The sequence below is a fragment of the Narcine bancroftii genome, chromosome 2 (assembly GCF_036971445.1).
Source record: "Narcine bancroftii isolate sNarBan1 chromosome 2, sNarBan1.hap1, whole genome shotgun sequence".
NCBI classification, from domain to species: Eukaryota; Metazoa; Chordata; class Chondrichthyes; order Torpediniformes; family Narcinidae; genus Narcine; species Narcine bancroftii.
In genome coordinates this window covers 82651668-82672854 of record NC_091470.1, presented here as the reverse complement: position 1 = coordinate 82672854, position 21187 = coordinate 82651668, and the positions used below count along the sequence as shown (strand labels likewise).

Sequence of the window (21187 nt, the reverse complement as noted above, 5' to 3'; positions counted from 1 at the left end):
CAGGTCAAGGGGGGTCCGGCCAGAAACTCGGCAGGTCAAGGGGGGTCCGGCCAGAAACTCGGCAGGTCAAGGGGGGTCCGGCCAGAAACTCGGCAGGTCAAGGGGGGTCCGGCCAGAAACTCGGCAGGTCAAGGGGGGTCCGGCCAGAAACTCGGCAGGTCAAGGGGGGTCCGGCAGAAACTCAGGGGGGGCCTGACCTCGCCAGGACTGTTGCCCACTCCCCCTCCCTGCCGCAGGTGACGGGGCCGCTGATCCGCCGAGATGCCGCCCTGCAGCGAGAGCCGATGCCCCCGCACTGTTGTTGTCCAACCCGATCGCCCGCAAACCCCGTCCTCCCGCACACAGGCCTGAGTAAGTATTATGAACTTTAATCTCAGGATAAAACGATCTTCCAATAGTTTCATGTCACAGCGATAAATATATTCCTGGTTAAAAATGGTCCTGCACCTGGATACAAGCTCATTAGGCACAAAACTTGAAAAGTGTGTAAATCAAAGGATATCTGTACCAATGGAAAAAGGGCATGGCAAATAACCCTGCTAGAGTTCATGCCCACAATCAGTCACCCTGATTGTTTCAGGAATCATGTTATTCTCCCACATTCTCAATAGCCCTCAGATTTTACTATTCGACAGCACACTAGCAACATTTGACAAATCCTCTGTAGAGAAATATTATTTATTTAATGTTTTATTTCTCATTTGTTAATGCTTCTGGAAAGAGTTTATCCAAAACTATTATTGAACATTTATTTTAATAAGAAAAAGTTTAACATTACGTATGTTGAAAGAAGAGAAAACATGCAGATGTTGTTGAAAATTTTCAATAAATATTTAGTTCGGCCCTCGACTTAGTCCAAGTTTTTAATTTTGGCCCTCCGTGAATTTGAGTTTGACACCCCTGCTCTAAAGGTTTGTCAGCCATCTTGTCAGTCTCTAAATTTTAAAAGCAGCAGCTTTAGCACTGAGATACAAGTCAAAAGCAGAAATACAAGCAAGATATTAACATGCAACTTAACACTTGTTTATTTATCATTGCTCTCCATACTGTAGGGGTCATATTGCCCGGATAGCACACAAAACAGAGCTTCTCCCAGTATTTTAGAATGCAGGACAATAAACTAAGTTCCCACCTTGAAGTGTTCCAACACAAAACGTCAACCATTCTTTCTCCCCCTGATGCATCATAACCTGCTGAGTTTCGACAGCATTTTTGTGTACTGCACTTGACCCCAGCATCTGCAGACACTCCTATTTAACTCCTTCTTGCAGGTTTTGATGCTGAACATTGCAACATCACCAGCCTCTTGTTTCATTCAGCTTTCCCATAGATGTACAAAGCATTTTCCTACCCACTGTGATCCAAATGTACCAATCCTCCTTTTCAAAGCTTTCCAAGCCATGACACTTACATAAACAATATTAAAGAAGTTTAATACATCCTGACCTACTGAGATTCTCCAGCACTTATTGCACGACAATCAGTGAATGACTGTAAGACAAATATAACTTCTATACCAGTTTAAACATATGCCCTTGCTCTATTTATTTTACCTTAAACCATTGGTTTTCAAATTTTTTCTTTCCACTCACATACTCCCTAGTGCTGAAAGTAGTAAGGGATTGCTTAAGGTGATGTGTGAGTGGGGGCAAAAAAGGTTGAGAACCACTGTTTTGAATGAGAAAAATTGTCATTGGCCCATTTCCTTTGGAGTTCTGAAACCGTGCACATAACGAGTCAATGAGGGATGATTAAAACAGTGGCTTTCCATCCACATACCACTTTAAGCAATCCCTTACAAATCACAGAGCACCTATGACATAGGGAATACTTAGAGTGGTTTGTGAGTGGAAAGAGAAAGGTTGAGAACCACTGATGGAGATGAACAATTAATTAGGTGCTAGCTAAGAGCTCAAGGTATTATTGGTGGGTGGGGGAGGTGATATATTAGTGTGATTGGCTAACCAGTCAATTAGGTACAGTTAAAACAGTGGTCATGCAGTCAACATTCAAACTCCCTTTTATCATCAAGGGCCACTTTCCGATAATGAACGCAGTTAAACCAACAACGTTTGGCTTTAAAAGATTTTTAAAATCTTGTACCTGCACATCGGCGTTTTCTTTTGAATCCTTTTGGAAATATTCTTGCAGAAGTTTACATAATATATCAGCCTGCATTTAAACACGGAAAAAGTTAGTAGACTACGGGAAATTGTACAGGCGTAAACGGCCACAACAAGGCTTGGTGCTCCCGGCATCCCTGCGCCTGCTGCCGAAGCCCCGCTCACCTTCAGGTTCGCCCTCAGGCCGCACTGCTTGGCGAGCTGCTGCAGCTCGGCGTACCTCAGACCGTCCAAATCCATGGCCGCCCGACCAACAACTCGCGCGTCCGGCAACGGCACGGATTTGAATTCTCCCTCGCACGTCGCCCATTGGCCAAACCGACGTCACGTCGGCGACGTTGCGCCAAGGACGGAGGCAAAGGGGCGCCTTGCTGGTGGGTGATTGGTTGTCCCGGTGACGTCAATCACCGCCTTCATTTCCCCCCCCTCAGGAAAACTGGACATGACAGTTCACAAGGTGAAATCGGGTTGGTGTTGATAAATTGGGCTCAAAATTCATTTTTAAAAATCGGAACTGGGGAAAAGAGAACATTCGCTTTAAGATGCTGTGCTGGGTGAAATAATTCGCCACAATGGAAGGTTTTGTATTCGGGATTATTGGATGTTATTCTTGACTAAAGGAGAACTGCTGATGCTGGAATTCTTGAGTGGACTAAACCATCAATAAGTCTATGTCAAAGAGTACAATCTGTGTGTTCAAACCATAGTCTTCTCACTACCAGAGCCAATGTTCAAAAGACATTTGGACGGTAAATATATAGGAAAGACTTAGAATGATATGGAGTAGGCAAATGGGAATAGCCCAAAATGAAGACTTGGTTGGTTGGCATGGACCAGTTGGGTATCAGGGTCTGTCCTGTGCCATATGATGTATTAGCGAGCACGGTTAGCGCAATGCTATTTTAACACCAGCGATCCGGGTTTGAATCCGCCACAGTCTGCAAGGAGTTTTTTCGCTCTCCCCGTGTCTGAGTAAATGCTCTGGTTTCCTCTTGTGTTCCAAAGAGTTGGTAGATTAATTGATCACATGGGTGTATTTGAACAGCGTGGTTTTGTGGGCCTCAGAGGCCTGTTACCATGCTGTATCTGTTTAAAAAAAACATTGGGATAGAGTAATGGCAGACATTTAGGGAGGGGATTCTGGAACATAGCCTTAAGGCATATGGGACCCATGGAGAGTCAACCTCTGTAATAGATAGCACAAGAATAATAATAGAATGTTATCATAAAGCACATGCAAAGTGGAGGAGTCACGTGATGGAGTAGTGGCCGGACGGTGAACTCCAGCCCTCTCCAGAAAAGTCGGGAAAAACAAGAGAAAACACAAAGGCACAGAAATAAAAGTTACAGAAAAGTGAGTATAAAGGTGGAAAGAAGATGGTGACAAAAAAAGAAAAGTCGAAAGCAACGGTAAGAAGAGAGGAAGAGAAGACAAAGGAGGAAAAAGGTGAAGGCCTTACCTGTCCGAAGAGGCCCGCTGCGGAGAGAGAAACCCGCTCCCTCAGGTCGGTAAATAATGGACTACAAAAATGGCTTGCTGAGCCGAGCAAAAGTGCGCAACCGCGCATGCGCGAAGTTTCGCGCATGCGCGATGCGAATGAAAAAAAACACACCGACGGGAGGGGGGACCAGCTGGGGAGTCGATCTCCACAGCCGGCAACGACAGCTGCAGAACACCTGCAGCAAGAAGAGACCACAGAAGACAATAGAAACAAGAAAGAAGAGGAGGAAAGGGCAACAAAGAAACAACAGATGGTCAACCCAGAGGAAGAAGAAGAGGAAGAGGAAGAGTATGGTGAAATAGAAGAAGAAAAGATAGGCAAGGTAAAGGATATACTTGCTCTTATTAAAGGATACATGGAGTCATTTAAAGAATGGCAAACACAGGAATTTAAGGATTTAAGAAAAAGAATAAACAACACAGAAGAGAAAATAATTAAAATGGAGATGACCTTAACAGAAATGGGAAAGAAAATGGACAAGATGGAAGAGCGGGCAGTAGCAGCAGAAATGGAGGTAGAAGACTTAAAAAAGAAATTGGAGAAATCTAATAAAAAAACTAAAGAGACACAAGAACTACTAGCTCAAAAAATAGATACAATGGAAAACCATAACAGAAGAAATAACATAAAGATAGTGGGCCTTAAGGAAGATGAAGAAGGCAAGAATATGAGGGAGTTTATAAAAGAGTGGATCCCTAAGACCCTAGGATGTCCAGAACTACAGCAAGAATTGGAAATAGAAAGGGCACATAGAGTATTGGCCTCTAAACCACAACCACAACAAAAACCAAGATCTATTGTAGTAAAATTCCTAAGATATACTACAAGAGAAAAGGTACTGGAGAAGACAATGGAAAAAGTAAGAGAGGGCAACAAACCACTGGAGTATAAAGGGCAAAAAATCTTCATTTATCCAGATATAAGTTTTGAACTCCTAAAGAAGAGAAAAGAGTTCAATACAGCAAAGGCGATTTTATGGAAGAAAGGGTATAAATTTATACTAAAGCATCCAGCGGTATTGAAAATATTTATTCCAGGACAACAAAACAGACTATTCTCGGATCCAGAAGAAGCACGAAAATTTGCAGAACAATTACAAAAATAGACTGAGGGAGGAAGACGGGTAATGAGAGTTAAAATGATCACGACTGATATGTATGTGGGTAAAGACAAAAATAGACTGAGGGATGAAGACGGGTAATGAGAGTAAAAATGATCACGATTGATATGTATGCAGGTAAAGAGGTATAAGAGTGAATAGAGACAATGAGCATACATGAATGTATCTGTACTTAGAGGAAAATATAGATAGTATAGACAAGAATTAATAAGGGAAGGTAATGGAATAGAGAGAATAAGGAGGGAATTAAAAGAGGGACCTTTGTGACATATGAAAAGTGAAATCTTTTCTGGGGGAGGCGGGGTGGGGGGAAATAGCGGTCACTGCAAAATCAGTTGACGCTTGCGAGTGGATTCGCAAATCCAAATGGAGAGGGGAGATGTGGTTGTCCGACAAGGGATAAAGGACAACTCAGGAGGTGAAGGGGAGATTGGGGATAAATAAGATAGAAATAGGAGAATAAGGAAAATGTTAGATGTTGTAGGAATGTTGTCTTATAAAGAGTTGAAAATAAGAAAACAGAAATGGAAAAGGAGGAAAGGTAATGATGGAAAAACGGAAAGAGAAGATAAACAAAATATAAAAGGGCTACGCTGAACTATATGTCTTTAAATATTAATGGAATACATAACCAAATTAAAAGGAAGAAACTACCAAATTTAAATGAATAAATGTATTCCATTAGAAAAAATAACATATTGGTTAAGAAATAATATTGAAATATTCGAACAAGTATAGGAGCCTTACATTAAATACAATAGTGAAAACCTACCGGGGACAAACATTACCTAAGTTGATGGAAGGAGAAGGAAAGAAAAGAATGGACTCAGTAGAATTTCTGGTGTAATTTTGTTGAATGACAACATTGTCTGACTGGCTTAATGCAACCTAGATTGTATACCTAAAATGGATGAGAGGGGGGGGTGGTTTGGGAGGAAAGGGGGGGGAGAAAAAGTCACTGTATATGTGTGAAAAAGAAATAGTGTATATCATGGCTAATGTGATTTATGGTGTGAAAAATAAAAAAATTAAAAAAAAAAAAAAATAAAGCACATGCAAAGTATAGCATTAAAGAGAAAAGTACAGATAATCAGTGAGAAATATAGGAGAGTAGAATGATTATAATGTATATAAGGAGGAGCTCGTGGAAAGTTGGGACACTCCACCACCTAAATGTGAATCAGTCTCAGCAAAGGGAGGCATTCAAGAAAGATAATCAAGGGGTTCAGGATAAACTTGCTCTCACAAAGAGTGAGTGTGGGTCTGTAGCAGCTAAGAATCCCTGGGTGACAATGTCCATAAGGGAAAAGTGGAAGCATGGAGAGAAGAAAAATGTAGGGCTGAAATTAAAAGGAGAATAAAGAAACCAGGAGAGGGCATGAATAAAAATACAGGACAATTAAATCAAAGACATCATCTGTTTAAAAATATATAAAGGGCAAGAGTTCAGGTATTTAGATATCAAAAATGAAACCCACGTATGGAGACATAAGGTTGGCTAAGATTATTCAAGAATACATTTTTTGCTATTTTCACTAAGGATGTGGAAAATACCAACTTGAAATATTGCAATAGTGCAATATTGGATGGGATTGTCGCAGGCTGTCAAACGGGCCATGCCGACCTGACACCGGGAGCCAACAGCCTACACTTCGAAGTCAGCGCTTGATTCAGCAGCACGTGGCACACCCCACTCCAATGGGCTGACCAGCGGCAGCCAATCAGGTGGAGCTAGGGAAACAGCCACACCTGAGGGTGAGAGGGGCTCACTGATTGGTCGCTCCCCAGGTAATACTAAACAACCAATTCCAGGAAGCAGATCATAATGCCACCATTTGGGTGGCATAATGACATCAGAGATGGGCTTCTGAACCCTTTATAAGCAGAGCTGCCAGCTCAATAAATCAGTGTTGAATTCACTGTCATAGTGTGTGTTCTTCTTTGAGTGTAACCTCTCCAGCAGTAGCATCCGCTACAGTGGTGACCCCTGACTGGTCCAACTGGCATCGTGGACCTGAAGAATGAGCAACCAGCCTGCAATCAATATGGTCTCATTGAAGCTGCCCAGCTTCTGGACATCACAGCCACGTGTGTGGTTCCAGCAAGTCCAGGCACAGTTTGCCATACAAAACATCACAGCTGACAACACCTGCTTCTACTATGTTGTCGGTGCCCTCGAGTAGGACATGGCAGCACACATTACCAACTTCCACCAGAATAAAGGAAGAATCAAGCTATCAAGGAGCTACTAACCCAAGCTTTCGGACTTTCACTGCGTGAGCATGCTGATCATCTGCTACACATGGATAGCAGGAGAATTTATATACAAATGGCAAGCCAAATTAGTTTTATAAAAACATATCTCCATAATAAAACGTGTGCCATACGTGGCAAAGAATAAATCAATGTATTGGATTGAAGGTGAGGTTATTTCCTAAAACACCCTTGACCCAGAACAATTTAATACTCATGACTCTGGGCAATAAGATCTTGGACATCTGGTCCTGGAAGGAGATCAGGTGTATCAAAGATTGTTATTATCAAGGGCAGCTCATGTCATTCGAGCAGTTTAGGAGTTATCGAATAGAACATTCTTCTGCTTTCATCAATTAAGATCTTTCCTAAGGGACAAACTGGGAACAACAATGACTCTGCCTGGCTAGTGACATGGAGATTCTAATTCAAAAGGTGAATGTGTGTAAATTTATCTCTAGGACATATTCCATAATCCAAAGTGAAGGCCCAAAGTCTGGCTTACATCGATCAAGGGAAAGGTGGGAGTCAGACTTAGGCATAACAACTGATGAATGATGGTAGGAAGATTTGTGTTTGAATAGCTTGATGAGAACTGTTAATGCCAGACATGTGCTGGTGCAATATAATTTCTTGCATCAGTTACACTTCACACACCAATAAAATTACACAAGTCAAAACCAGAAATTTCGGAAATGTGCTTTAAGTGTGGTGTGGAGGTTAGAACCTTTGTCCACTCCACCTAGCTGTGTGCAAGGTGAGATCCTTCTGGGATGACCTGGGGGACTCTGAAAAAATTTACAAAGGGGGATTTTCCACAGGATCTGGAGTTGTACCTTCTACGGGTCATTGGGGAAGTACAGTTTAGACCAGGGGTGTCAAACTCAAATTCACAGAGGGCCAAAATTAAAAACTTTGACTAAGTCGTGGGCCAAACTAAATATTTATTGAAAATTGTCAACAATATTTGCATGTTTTCTCTTCTTTCAACATATGTAATGTTAAACTTTTTCTTATTAAATTAAATGTTTAATAATAGTTTTGGTTAAACTCTTTCCAGAAGAAGCATTAACAAATTAGAAATAAAATAAATATTATTTCTCTATAGCCTTTAAACTCCTTTTAAATGTATTTTTTTTTCACAAGCCAACAAGTCAAAAAATAACAACTTGCTTCAATGACAAACAGGTTTGTCTTTTAAAATGATGAACATATAGTCTGCCTCCCACCTGTGTTGAAAGGTCCTGTTTTCTGTCTTTCGTTTGGCCATTTTTCGTAAGGGGTTTATTACATGCGAGTTTGGCGACAGGTCACAGATGCTAATGAAAGTAAAGAGAGGAGGTGGGGCGATTAGTGGGCTGAAGGGCCAGCACCAATGCATTTGCAAAGCATTCTGGGATTTGTAGTATTAGCTGTGCATGCATTATACTGGCGCGGCGGCCAGCGGGCCAGCTCTAATACATATTTGATATGATCTTGCGGGCCAAATATAATTATATCACGGGCCAAATTTGGCCCGCGGGCCTGAGTTTGACATGTGTGGTTTAGACTGTCCAAACACCAAATTCAGTTTGTGAAGGTCCCCTTGTCAGTAGCCAGGAAGGTATAGCGGTTATGTGGAAGTCCGACTCCCAGCTAAATATCGCACGATAGAATATGGAAATACAGTTTTGCATTTCCCTGGAGAAAATCACCTACAATTTAATGACGAGATATGACACGCTTGTTGAAGTGTGGCAACTCTATCTGATTTATTTAAAGATGTAACTGATATGTACATACACTACTAGAGGCAATGGTGAGGTTACACAATCACAAGTGACATTTATTCTGGCACTTGAACATTGTAGACAGGGGCATCACTAGGATTGGTGCCACCCAGTGTGGCACTTCTTGGTGTCACCCCACGCTGACCTCATCCTGTACCAGATCATACTGAATCCTTCATGTTTTTTGTACTAAATCTTAATTCCTGTATATCACTGGATGTAATGACAATAGTAGTGAGATAAACAGTTAGGAAAATGAAAATTGCACCTTTAAATTACAATATCATATGCACAGCCTAAATGTATTTATTTACATAGTTTCATGCAACAAAAGCAGCAACTAAAGAAACAGCAGCAACAGTGCATGAATGAAGCGCGTGCGGACGAAACCACGTGATTGGAAGCGTCCTTGTAATTGGGTAATAATGACAGCTCTGTCCGAACACATCAGAAGGTTCAAAAGGTAAATGAGCATCGAGTTTTAGTCTTGTGGGTATATTGATACATGTAAGCTGGGCTAATGGAAAATGCTTTAGTTGTTAGAACTAACTACAGGGTTATTTTTACAAAAATAATAAATTTGTGCTGAAAAACAATTTTTTCAAGTCATTTTGGTGCCAGCCCCTCTGATGGTGATACCTGGTTGCGGTCCGCACCCCCCTCGTGATGCCAGTGTGTTGGACACTGCTTCAATGTGGATAAATGGGATTAGTGTGCAAAAAGGTGATCGTTGTTCCAATTCTCAGCTGTACCTGTAGGGTACAGATATGGATTGATTATGGAGTGAGCACTGACCACGTGGATCCGCTGGCCAACGCACCAAATCGTCCAGTTCACATCTCCTCTCTCCCTTTGGCCAATGGGCTTCCGGGAGGGGAGCTTGGGAATGTTGCGCGTGCGCAGACCGGGAGGGAGGGGCGGGGCGGGTCACGTGTCTGGTGCCGTTTCTATTTGAATGGTGCGGTGGGACGTTGTATCGTTAGGTGTCCAGTTTGTATTGTAAGTGGGGTTATCGTGCGAGGGTGGATTTGGTGGGGTGGGAAGAGCGGAGCGGCTGGGTACCGGAGTTGGCGGTGGGTCGGGCCGTGGCCGAGAGGTGAGCCAGCAGGTTGCCCTGCTGAGGGCGGACCTTCTCTGAGGAGGTTTGCATAGTCAGAGCCAGTTTTGACTAGGCAACAGAAGGTGGATGAACCTCGAAATGCAAAAACAATTTCTTAATGTTATCAGATTCTTGAATGGATTTCACGTTGGCAAAAAAAAACTTTCCTTACCCGCTCTTTTTTAACGGTTCTATTTACTATGTTACACTTTCACCATACCATGTACTGTTTCACTAGTGCTATTCTTTACTCTTACTTGTCTGTGTTGTACTGCCTGCAGTGTGAATTCGATTTCCTGGATAACTTTCTGGTCTTTGGTATATGTGACAATATACAGTTCAATGTGAGGAGATCCAAAATGCCACTTGGATTCTTGCTGTCAGTAACTTTACTGTACATTTAAAATATACAGTAAACATAATCCAAATAGCAAATATCTTTATGTTCATTGATTTATCAAACAAACATGTGCTCCTGGTTCAGTTCTTGACCTGATGCATGGATCCCTTGTCTCCCATAGATGCTGTTCAACTTTGAGATCTTTGAATTTGTTTGCTCCAAATTCTGGTATCTGCAGTAATTTGTGTTTCCAGTACATAATTACAATCCATCAATGTTATTCATGTTTTTCTCTTTAATCAATACAAATGTATACGACGCAGGATGTAGTTCCCCAGTGGCAGCATCAGCTTTTGACTATGATTTTTGTTTTGAATATACAAACTTTATTTAAAACTACAACTAAGAACCATTATTGACATAAAAAACTACAAGAAGCAGTAAATGCTATCACCTCTCTTTTGCATAATATTTCACATCAAATTAAATCACAAATTTTCATCAACCACATGAGATCCCCTGGGGGGGCCACGCCATTCCCAGAACTCGGCTGCTGTTCCCTTAGACAGTGTGCTGTGCTCCCGCTCCAACACGGCATACATATAACCCTGAAAGAGGGGCAGGCAGTCAGCTCACCCCACTCTTGACCGCCTGCCACCTCAACCCATAAATAGCCAGTTTTGTCAAGCCCAATAAGGGAACCTTTTGAATACGCAACCACCCCCTCGTCCCCTACTCTCTGCAACGGGTGGGGGCATGGGCTGAAGTGCAGCCATAATTTGAGGAGCAGCCTGAGGACTCCTGCATACAGCGACCTCCATTGGGGAACTCCCTTGTCAGGATGACTGATGAGGAAGTGGCAAGTGTACAGGAACTGCTTTGGCACATCCTGAAATGGCACAATGCCAATCACCATGAGATGGCTCACATTGTGCTAGACCAGCTCCCGCAAAACCTTTCAGGCTTATCAGGGCTCAGCACAGTCGAGTCTGCTCCACCCACTGGAGCTCCCCCTGGTACCTAATGATGTAGGACGGGGACCACTCTCAACTGCAATTCTTACCTACAGAGCCTTTCCAGTGCCTGAAAAGTATTTTCTTCAGTACATAGTCTGCATTCTTGAATGTGTCAGTCAGCAACATTCACTAATAGATATACATGCATGGTAACAGGCCCTTTTGGCCCACGAGCCTGTGCTGCCCAATTACACGTGATTGACCTCTACCTCTGGTATGTTTTGAAGGGTGGGAGGAAATTGGAGCCCCCAGGGAAAATCCATGCAGACATGGAAAGAACTTACAAACTCCTTACAGAGGAGACATGAGATTCAAACCCCGGACCCGATCTCTGGCACTGTAACTTTGCTTACTTACTTTACTTTGGCTTGGCTTCGCGGACGAAGATTTATGGAGGGGGTAAAAGTCCAAGTCAGCTGCAGGCTTGTTTGTGGCTGACAAGTCCGATGCGGGACAGGCAGACACGGTTGCAGCGGCTGCAGGGGAAAATTGGTTGGTTGGGGTTGGGTGTTGGGTTTTTCCTCCTTTGCCTTTTGTCAGTGAGGTGGGCTCTGCGGTCTTCTTCAAAGGAGGTTGCTGCCCGCCAAACTGTGAGGCGCCAAGATGCACGGTTTGAGGCGATATCAGCCCACTGGCGGTGGTCAATGTGGCAGGCACCAAGAGATTTCTTTAGGCAGTCCTTGTACCTTTTCTTTGGTGCACCTCTGTCACGGTGGCCAGTGGAGAGCTCGCCATATAACACGATCTTGGGAAGGCGATGGTCCTCCATTCTGGAGACGTGACCCACCCAGCGCAGCTGGATCTTCAGCGGTGTGGACTCGATGCTGTCGACCTCTGCCATCTCGAGTACTTCGACGTTAGGGATGAAAGCGCTCCAATGGATGTTGAGGATGGAGCGGAGACAACGCTGGTGGAAGCGTTCTAGGAGCCGTAGGTGATGCCGGTAGAGGACCCATGATTCGGAGCCGAACAGGAGTGTGGGTATGACAACGGCTCTGTATATGCTTATCTTTGTGAGGTTTTTCAGTTGGTTGTTTTTTCAGACTCTTTTGTGTAGTCTTCCAAAGGCGCTATTTGCCTTGGCGAGTCTGTTGTCTATCTCATTGTCGATCCTTGCATCTGATGAAATGGTGCAGCCGAGATAGGTAAACTGGTTGACCGTTTTGAGTTTTGTGTGCCCGATGGAGATGTGGGGGGGCTGGTAGTCATGGTGGGGAGCTGGCTGATGGAGGACCTCAGTTTTCTTCAGGCTGACTTCCAGGCCAAACATTTTGGCAGTTTCCGCAAAGCAGGACGTCAAGCGCTGAAGAGCTGGCTCTGAATGGGCAACTAAAGCGGCATCGTCTGCAAAGAGTAGTTCACGGACAAGTTTCTCTTGTGTCTTGGTGTGAGCTTGCAGGCGCCTCAGATTGAAGAGACTGCCATCCGTGCGGTACCGGATGTAAACAGCGTCTTCATTGTTGGGGTCTTTCATGGCTTGGTTCAGCATCATGCTGAAGAAGATTGAAAAGAGGGTTGGTGCGAGAACACAGCCTTGCTTCACGCCATTGTTAATGCTCAAACTACAGGGGAATCACGCTGCTCTCCATTGCAGGCAAAATCTTCGCTAGGATTCTACTAAATAGAATAATACCTAGTGTCGCCGAGAATATTCTCCCAGAATCACAGTGCGGCTTTCGCGCAAACAGAGGAACCTCTGACATGGTCTTTGCCCTCAGACAGCTCCAAGAAAAGTGCAGAGAACAAAACAAAGGACTCTACATCACCTTTGTTGACCTCACCAAAGCCTTCGACACCGTGAGCAGGAAAGGGCTTTGGTAAATACTAGAGCGCATCGGATGCCCCCCAAAGTTCCTCAACATAACATAACAATTACAGCACGGAAACAGGCCATTAGGCCCTTCTAGTCCGCACCGAACCAAACACCCCTTTCTAGTCCCACCTCCCTGCAATCAGAACTGTGCGAGCTTCATGCTTTACTTTCTTGTGTCCCATAACATAAAAACATAACATAACAATTACAGCACGGAAACAGGCCATTAGGCTCTTCTAGTCCGCACGATGACTATCCAACTGCACGAAAACCAACAAGGTCGGGTCAGATACAGCAATGAGCTCTCTAAACCCTTCTCCATTAACAATGGCACTGTAACAACGTTGTGCTAACTGCTATATTAACCATTCCAAAGTCCCTTAATGTGAAAGCTTGATGAAGGGCTCCAGCCTGAAATGTTGGTTATGTATCTGCTATCTAAAGTTTCTCCAGCATTGTGCTTTTACTTATGGAAATAGGTCCTTCACCTATCACCTCCTACCTTTGTGCCCACACCTCCCTCCCTGACTCTTTTGTTCTTTTGCCTGTTGACATTTTTCCATACCTTGATGAAGGACTCAAGCCCAAAACGTCGATTATGTATTTTTACCATTGGTGTATAAAGGACACTGTTTGTCTACAGATTTTCGTGTTTTCTTTCAGGTGATGACCATTGAGATTTTTTTTAAATTTTCTGATATTCCCATCAACTCTGCCCAGACTCTACTACCTGCCAACAGGTTAGAAGTAATTTTAGGGAGCCTTTTAAGTTACCAGCCTGCACATCTTGGGGATGCAAAAGAAAACTGCAATACGTGAAGGTGGTCACTGGCAGTGCATGCAAACTCCCATGTGAACAGGACTTGAGATCAGATTGATTTCAGGTCACTGGGGCTTTGCTGCAGTGCCACCCATTACGACTGATGCTGCAAGAATTGAGAGATAGAGGTTTAATGCTTTAGATAGCAGATTCAGGATTAAGAAGAAAAATATTTTTCCACAGTGAACTTTAATGATCTTGCTGCCTTTAAATCTTTTTTCAGGCATAAGCAAAACAAGGATTTCTTTAAAAAAATTGAGGAAAATAACTTGTCGGGCCAACAGTGGAATAGGACTGACTGGGTTGCTGTATGTGATGGGCTGAATATTCCCATGCTTTAGTGATTGTAATTTGCATTGATTGGAATACTTAGAAACTCTGTACTGGGTATTGAAATATAGCAATTATTTCAAGGCAACCAAAAAAAAGCAATTTCCAACATGATTATAGGTTCAATGAAAAGCTATTTTTGTTGGTGTTTCTCTTACAAACTCAGTCATGTTCTTGACATCAGTGTTCGGATGCCAGTTATCCATTTGCAATGAAGTCTCAAATCTAGGCGTGGTGATGACCATTTAGTGGCCCTCTTGTGTTTACAAGGAATGGTCTGCTATTTGGTAGCATATTCATAAAATCTGGCATTCCTCTGGAAAGTTGCTGAAGGTATTTACAAAATATTGCTAAGCATTTTAAGACTTGTTAGGTCTGCTTTGTTCATGAATGAGTGAGACAAACACCAGACTGAGTCGAAATCAGGGTTCTTTGTTCTTTATTACCGGATTGTAACACTTGCAACTAACAATGTTAGTCGGAGAATGCATTCTGCCGTAATCAGCAAAATGGTGATTTTTTATACCCTTGGATACGTGCTTAGACATCATCATATCATTACTTGTCCAATGACTAAAACTGTTGCTATCCTTTCCCTGCTAGCTTCCTGCCTCTCAATCCATCAATGTCTCTCTTATCTTGTAAGTACAAGGATGCATTCACATCTTGTTACAGCCCTGCACAGGGTAACTCCTTACACATTCCCATCTCATGATGTTTTACCTTACAATCCCTCCTTTGTCCTCTTTAGAGGACAATCTCGCCCTGACTATGCTACCACCACGTTACATTAGTTCGCCTATTATTGCCAAGCTCTATACGGGTTCTGTTCACAGGGTAGTTCGGCTGGTGGGCGAGGGCTCCCCCAACCCTCCTTTGCGTACACCCCCCATCCGTCACCCCGATCCCATTGCCCGTTTACAAGTTTCATCCCATTTTCCCCCAAGCAAAAAACTAGCTAACCCCCCGTACATTAGTAAATTCCCAAGTTAACATATGGTCTACAATCTAATTCATAATACTTGTTCTACAATCTGATTAATAATGTTTGTGTTACAATCAATGTTATAATATTTGTTCTACAATCAAGGTTATAATATTTAGGTTACAAGCAAGGTTAAAATTATATGTGTAACAATCTAATTCACAATCCCTCCTTCCCATCACATTCCCCTTCAGACTCCAGATCGATCTCAGCAACTTTCTCCGCCTCCTGTAATGTGAGATAGTCTTGCTCCACAGCCTGCACAGCTTGATATTTCGGAGGCAGTTCATCACGGTCAGCAAAGGCTCTCTCTATGGTCCTCGTGACCAGCGTTCGAATGCATGGAATACAACAACAGCCACAAGTGATAAAAATTGATACAGAAATGAACAAACCCAGCAAAAGTTGTCCTAACAATGTGCTCCATCTCCCAAACACTCCCTGTAACCAGGATAAAACAGGATTGGAGACTCCAGACTGGGCTTTTAATTCTTTCGCCAATGCCCTAAGTTTCGTTAACCCCTTAGTGAGTGATTCATCTGGCCCTGCGTTATTAGAGATAGAAGTGCAGCATAGATCTCCAAACATAGCACACACTCCACCTTTCTCTGCCGGGACCATATCAATCGCTATCCTATTCTGAAGTGTCATAAGGGAAGTTTCTGACAGTTGTTGATGTATTGCCTCAACAACGTCCCTGGTCAAATTTGCAAGGCGCTGGACATTATAGTGAATAAGGTTGATCCTATTAACATTTTTATTTACAGTGATGGGAAAAATTGCACTAAAAACAGGAAAACTTTCAAACCCAGCTGCAATCTCATCGGCTAATTTAAATTCGTCCGGAATATTCCGGGCTTGGCCAATGGCATCAATCCATACCCCATCAGGGTTCCTTCCTCCCGGCCCCAAGAGTCCAACACTCCTCCTTTTTCTCCACAGCCAACTCTCTGTGTGGCGCAATTCTAGGGAATCCTCGTCTCCCTCCTGCCTTTTGACAATCAGCACTGGCGCATTAAGGGTTACTAGAGCACACCGACCATCCCAGTTAGCGGGGAGCCAGTTGTACAGCACTCTTCCTCCACAAAACCACCAAATATCCGCCCTAGCCTGGGTCAAGCGGGTTGCACTACTGCTATGTGAGAGATCAACATGAGTCCTGCACGAGTCGCTGGGCAGCCAACCCACATGGAAAACGTGCGCTGCTGTGTTGTTGTTGGCAAAACAAGTAACATTAGTTATGCCTGTGGATCTAAAGACAGGGGGAGCTACATTAGCCGGAGCTATGGGAAACGTCTGTTCCCATATCAGACACCTATTCAGTGGGTTGGATTCTGACATTAGGTTCAAGGCGCAGTCCATAGCATCTGTCTCCTCAAAAATCCTCTTAAGTTTCCTCCTCTTCCCCGATAGCCTCTAATAGAGGGTAATCTTTTTCCCCTTGCTCTCCCAGCCTCCGGACAGTTCCGCTGGTAGTGTCCAGGATTTTGGCAGTACCAGCATACTGCATGTTCCCCTCTATACATTGTACCTAGCTGTCTTTCCCAACCATTTCTTACTTGGGGTCCCGGATTTATCACTGGCCCCATGACCTGTGGGACTATCTGTTGGGCCGCTAATTTAACCCCTATATGTTCTATGGCTCTCACCAATTTATCGGTTGTCTTGTCCACCTCCTTCTGGGACGCACTTTCTGACTTAGCATGCTCTGATTGACGATGTCGTTTGATTGCATGTGTCAGGTGTCTTTTCCACAAATCCTCTGACATTGTCTCTAATCCCACAATGTCCCTTAATTTTGCTTGAACCGTAGCAGGTAGTCCGTTTATTATCCCATTACGAAAGTGAGCCCTTCCTAAGGGGCTGTGGTCGGGTCTTTCTCCAGTCCCTGTTTCCCATAAGTCCCATGCTCGAGTGAAATACTCGTGTGCAGTCTCTCCTTCCTTTAGTTGAAGGGTTACCAAGGCATCCAAACTATAGGGTGTAGGAAATGTTTCTCTAAGTGCTTCCCAAAATTTATTCCGAAGTGGGTTAAATTCTATTTCATCCCCCAATTTACTGCTTCTTACAATTCTCTCTATTTGCTTCAGGGCCCCTTCTGCCTTTAATTTTATCATGATAGTTCTGACATCTGCGAGTGCTAATTGTTCTTGGCAGGTTTCTCGCTCAAAACAAGAAATCCATGGACTAGCCCCATTACTCAACGGAGGTAGTTTTTTCATTAAACTCTCTAAGTCCATTCGTGACCAGGGTACATATTTTTGAGTTCCCCGTCCCGTGATCAGTAATGGGCATTGATATCTCAATTTTGGGGATTTCTGCTCCTTCTTTACTCTTGGCATGCATTTATTTATCCCACCTTGTTCTGACTCTTCTTCGTCACTGTCACTGTCCCTATCAGCTTCCAATGTCTCAGGGTCAAAGGTATATTGGTCACGTTCATCTCTAAGATAATCTTTTCGGCCATAGTTTAGTTGTTTCACATCTTTCTCTTTTGTCCTAACTATGTCCAGGTAGGCATGTCTATTTTTCTCCCTCCCGAGTCTTTTCCTTTTACTTTCCTCCCATGGTGGATCGTATCTCGTTTCCTCATCTGTACTACACTTTTCGTCCTTTACTCCTATTACCATTCCTTCAGCTTTAATTTCTCCTGACAGTGTTGTAGTTATCTTTTCCACTTCCTTCAATACACCTACCATTAATTCTTTTTGATCCTCACTGATCTGCCCCAGCACATTAATATCTCTGTTTAAGTTTTTAATGTTATCCTGAACCTTTTTCATGTTCCATTTCTGTATCTCTAACTCCTTTTCTATTTTCTTGGACTCCAGAGGGGTCTCCACATCTATTACTCCCCCTTCTATTTTTATTAAAGGGGCCTGTACCTCGTCTGATGTGTCCCTATTCCCGAGGTTCTTGTCACACCCCAGTGTCTCAATATCTGGATATAAGGGACGTGACTCCAGGATCCCATCTGGGGTGCCAGGGGCACCTTTTGACTCCACATATGTATAGGGCGGGGGTCTACAAGCTATTTCTACAGGGGCAGTAACAGGTGGGTTACCAGGATACCAAATTCTTCAAATAGAGCTAGGACATCGCGGTACTGAATCTCCTTGTCTCTCACCCTCTTTTTTGCTGACTCGCGATTAAAGATTTTGTTTTCTGTGTCCCGTTTTGTTTCTTCCAGCTTGCCTAAGACTCTACGTTTTAAAATTTTGTTTCCCTCACCTGTCAGGAACATCTCAGTGCCCCCGGGTAACCAACCCCTCTTCCTCCAGCGGTCTACACATTTTCGGAGCATTTTTTGTTTTTCCAATGCCGCATTACTGGTATTTCGCTCCTCTAATTCCTGATTAATTTCCTTAATAACTTGGTCAAAAGTCTTAGCAGGCAACTGTACAGCCATAGCTGCGGGACCGCTTTCTAATGCCTGTTTTAATTTAGGTTCTTGTCCGTTTAGGGGATCTATGTCAACGAAAATTGCTTTTAAAAATGTCTCCTTGCAAGCTGGATGACTAATATCTTTTAAAGGAACAGTCTCTAAGTCTTGTCCTCCAATTGACTTCAGACTGTCCTGTATACTCTGATTGCTCGTTTTCCACTCTCTGTTTTCCCAAAGGGGTCTGAAAGTTAAATTACAACTAGAAAACCAAATATTTGGGCTATACTTTTGTCCTGTTTCCCTGTACCAATCTATGAATTTATGTAACTTTATCTCCTTGGTGATGTTGGGAATACCCTCATTTAACTTATCAAAAGTATTTCGAATAAACCGGGTGTCTCTTAGGAGTTTGTCAACTTTTTCATTAATATCTCCTACCTGATCCGGACACAGCTGTCGCAGCCTTCTGTCGTCGTTCTTGTTCACCAGGCAGGCGTCCCTGAGTACTTTTTTTGTTGTCTCAAGGTCTCTAGTGTCTGCTGTGGTATTCCACCACAGCGAATTGGGGAAATAAATTCTTAACTTCTCAAGTGTACAGACATTATCATACCTACCGGACATTTATAAGTCAGTCTCTCAGATACAGTTGAGGCCAATAAGTCTGAACCTTTGTTTTCTTTCAAAGCCCAACCTTCACGTGGGAGATTTCTCCTCTTAATAACCAGTTTAGGGCAGAAAACTCAGGTCCTCAATTGTTTATAGACCACCTTCTCACTCTATTGGACTTTGCAACGACACAATAAAGACTTTTAAACTCTAGTAGTTTCTTGCGAAGCACTTAATAAATGTCATTCAAACACCTTAAGGACTTTTATCTTGTCTGTAATCACTTATTGTTACAATCCTGGCATGCGACCTTCAATTGTGGTCGTCTAATTTGTCCGATCTCCAGTTCTTACTGACAATCATAAAGATTTAAAAAAAAAGAGAATTTTGTTAAAACAGGCTTCTCTGGACCTTTTTATCAGCCGGCTGAGATGATTGTCAGAAAAAACAGAAACCGTCGTCCAGTGTTCACTCACCCATCACGTCGGGGTCACCAAATTGTTAGGTCTGCTTTGTTCATGAATGAGTGAGACAAACACCAGACTGAGTCGAAATCAGGGTTCTTTGTTCTTTATTACCGGATTGTAACACTTGCAACTAACAATGTTAGTCGGAGAATGCATTCTGCCGTTATCAGCAAAATGGTGATTTTTTTATACCCTTGGATACGTGCTTAGAACATCATCATATCATTACTTGTCCAATGACTAAAACTGTTGCTATCCTTTCCCTGCTAGCTTCCTGCCTCTCAATCCATCAATGTCTCTCTTATCTTGTAAGTACAAGGATGCATTCACATCTTGTTACAGCCCTGCACAGGGTAACTCCTTACACATTCCCATCTCATGATGTTTTACCTTACAGACTGTTGTAGTAAATGGTGTCAAGACATGCAACAACAACAATATTCAAGTTTTGAATGCCATTGTGCTTAGCAAACAAGGTGAATCAATGGCACTACCACCTGTCCTACACAATGTGCACATTTATACACAAATGTACACTTTTTAAAATCTATCTTTCCTGACAAACCTGGACGAGAGGAGTTGTCAAAATCTAGTTTAAAGTAAACATATTCTTATTTCTGATTGTCAAGGGCCACTGAGTTGAAGAATTTGCTTCACACGATCATTTCTGGTTATGAATCAAGCTGCATAAGGGTCACTGGCAAATTTTTGTTTAACTAGAATGAAGTGACACTGGATGATATGAAGCTGGAATATCTACATTTTAATGTGCATGATCTAGCATGAACTTCATGAAGGCTACAGTTAAGGTTTAATTAGTAACTGGTGATCCCAAATCATGCCATGTTCATGAATTTATAATAAACTGTCATTTCAGCATAGAGTGGTACAATTCTACTACTTGGAAACGGGTTGTTCGGCCCAACTTGTCCATGCTGACGAAGCTAATCCCATTTGCATGCGTTTGGCTCATATTCCACTAATCTTTTCCTGTCCATTGAACCTGTCTAAATGACGTAAACATTACAATTGTCCCTGTCATTGCAACTACTTGTTCCATGTACCACCACCCTCTTTGTGAAGAAGGTGACCCTCTGGTGCCTCTCACCTGTAATCCATGCCTTCTAATTTTAGATTCCCCTGCCCTGAGAAAAGGACTATTCTCTTATGATTTTATAAACTTTCCTTTTGGAAACTTATTGCATGTATTGTGAGCCTGAGGTGCATCATGTCTCAATGTGTATTACATAAATCCTACTTTTAGAACTAAAATTTGAAAACATTGGTGGCAGCTATTTTGCCTCTTGCTGTACAATAAAAAGATGTTTGTTTTGAATACTTAATAAAATTATTCATTTGTTTTATGCCTGCTCTAATCATTTTCCCTCTCTTTCCATATATCCTTTCCAGATGGATCAAGTGGTGAGTGGATCCCTGAAGGTGAAAGACTGTGTGATATTCCAATGCAAGATATGCCACACAGTAGTAGGAGATTCCCTGCAATGCTGCGGTTCGGACATGATGCTCAATGTGCTGATGTGTTTAAGTACGTTTTGGGT

General features: G+C 42.8%; 2 protein-coding genes and 1 long non-coding RNA gene across 3 annotated transcripts in view; 2 read left to right on the top strand and 1 right to left on the bottom strand.

The window, feature by feature from the left end:
• Nucleotides 1–2426, bottom strand: part of nusap1 (nucleolar and spindle associated protein 1) — a 38964-nt gene extending 36538 nt beyond the window's left edge. The window contains exons 1-2 of the mRNA XM_069917266.1: nt 2289–2426; nt 2104–2172 (exon numbers count right to left, since the gene is read on the bottom strand). Coding sequence (XP_069773367.1) covers nt 2104–2172; nt 2289–2363 — 144 coding nt within the window. The 5' untranslated portion in view covers nt 2364–2426. The remainder of the gene's footprint in view (nt 1–2103; nt 2173–2288) is intronic.
• A 112-nt stretch (nt 2427–2538) lies between these two features.
• LOC138753831 (uncharacterized) lies at nt 2539–6665 on the top strand. The gene is made up of 2 exons (XR_011351452.1): nt 2539–2580; nt 6286–6665. It is a non-coding gene; the product is annotated as an uncharacterized lncRNA (long non-coding RNA).
• Nucleotides 6666–6766: 101 nt separating this feature from the next.
• oip5 (opa interacting protein 5) overlaps nt 6767–21187 on the top strand; it is a 31128-nt gene continuing 16707 nt past the window's right edge. Inside the window, exons 1-5 of the mRNA XM_069915500.1 lie at nt 6767–6924; nt 7460–7519; nt 9514–9662; nt 9772–9863; nt 21039–21174. Of these exons, the coding sequence (XP_069771601.1) occupies nt 6767–6924; nt 7460–7519; nt 9514–9662; nt 9772–9863; nt 21039–21174 (595 nt within the window). The remainder of the gene's footprint in view (nt 6925–7459; nt 7520–9513; nt 9663–9771; nt 9864–21038; nt 21175–21187) is intronic.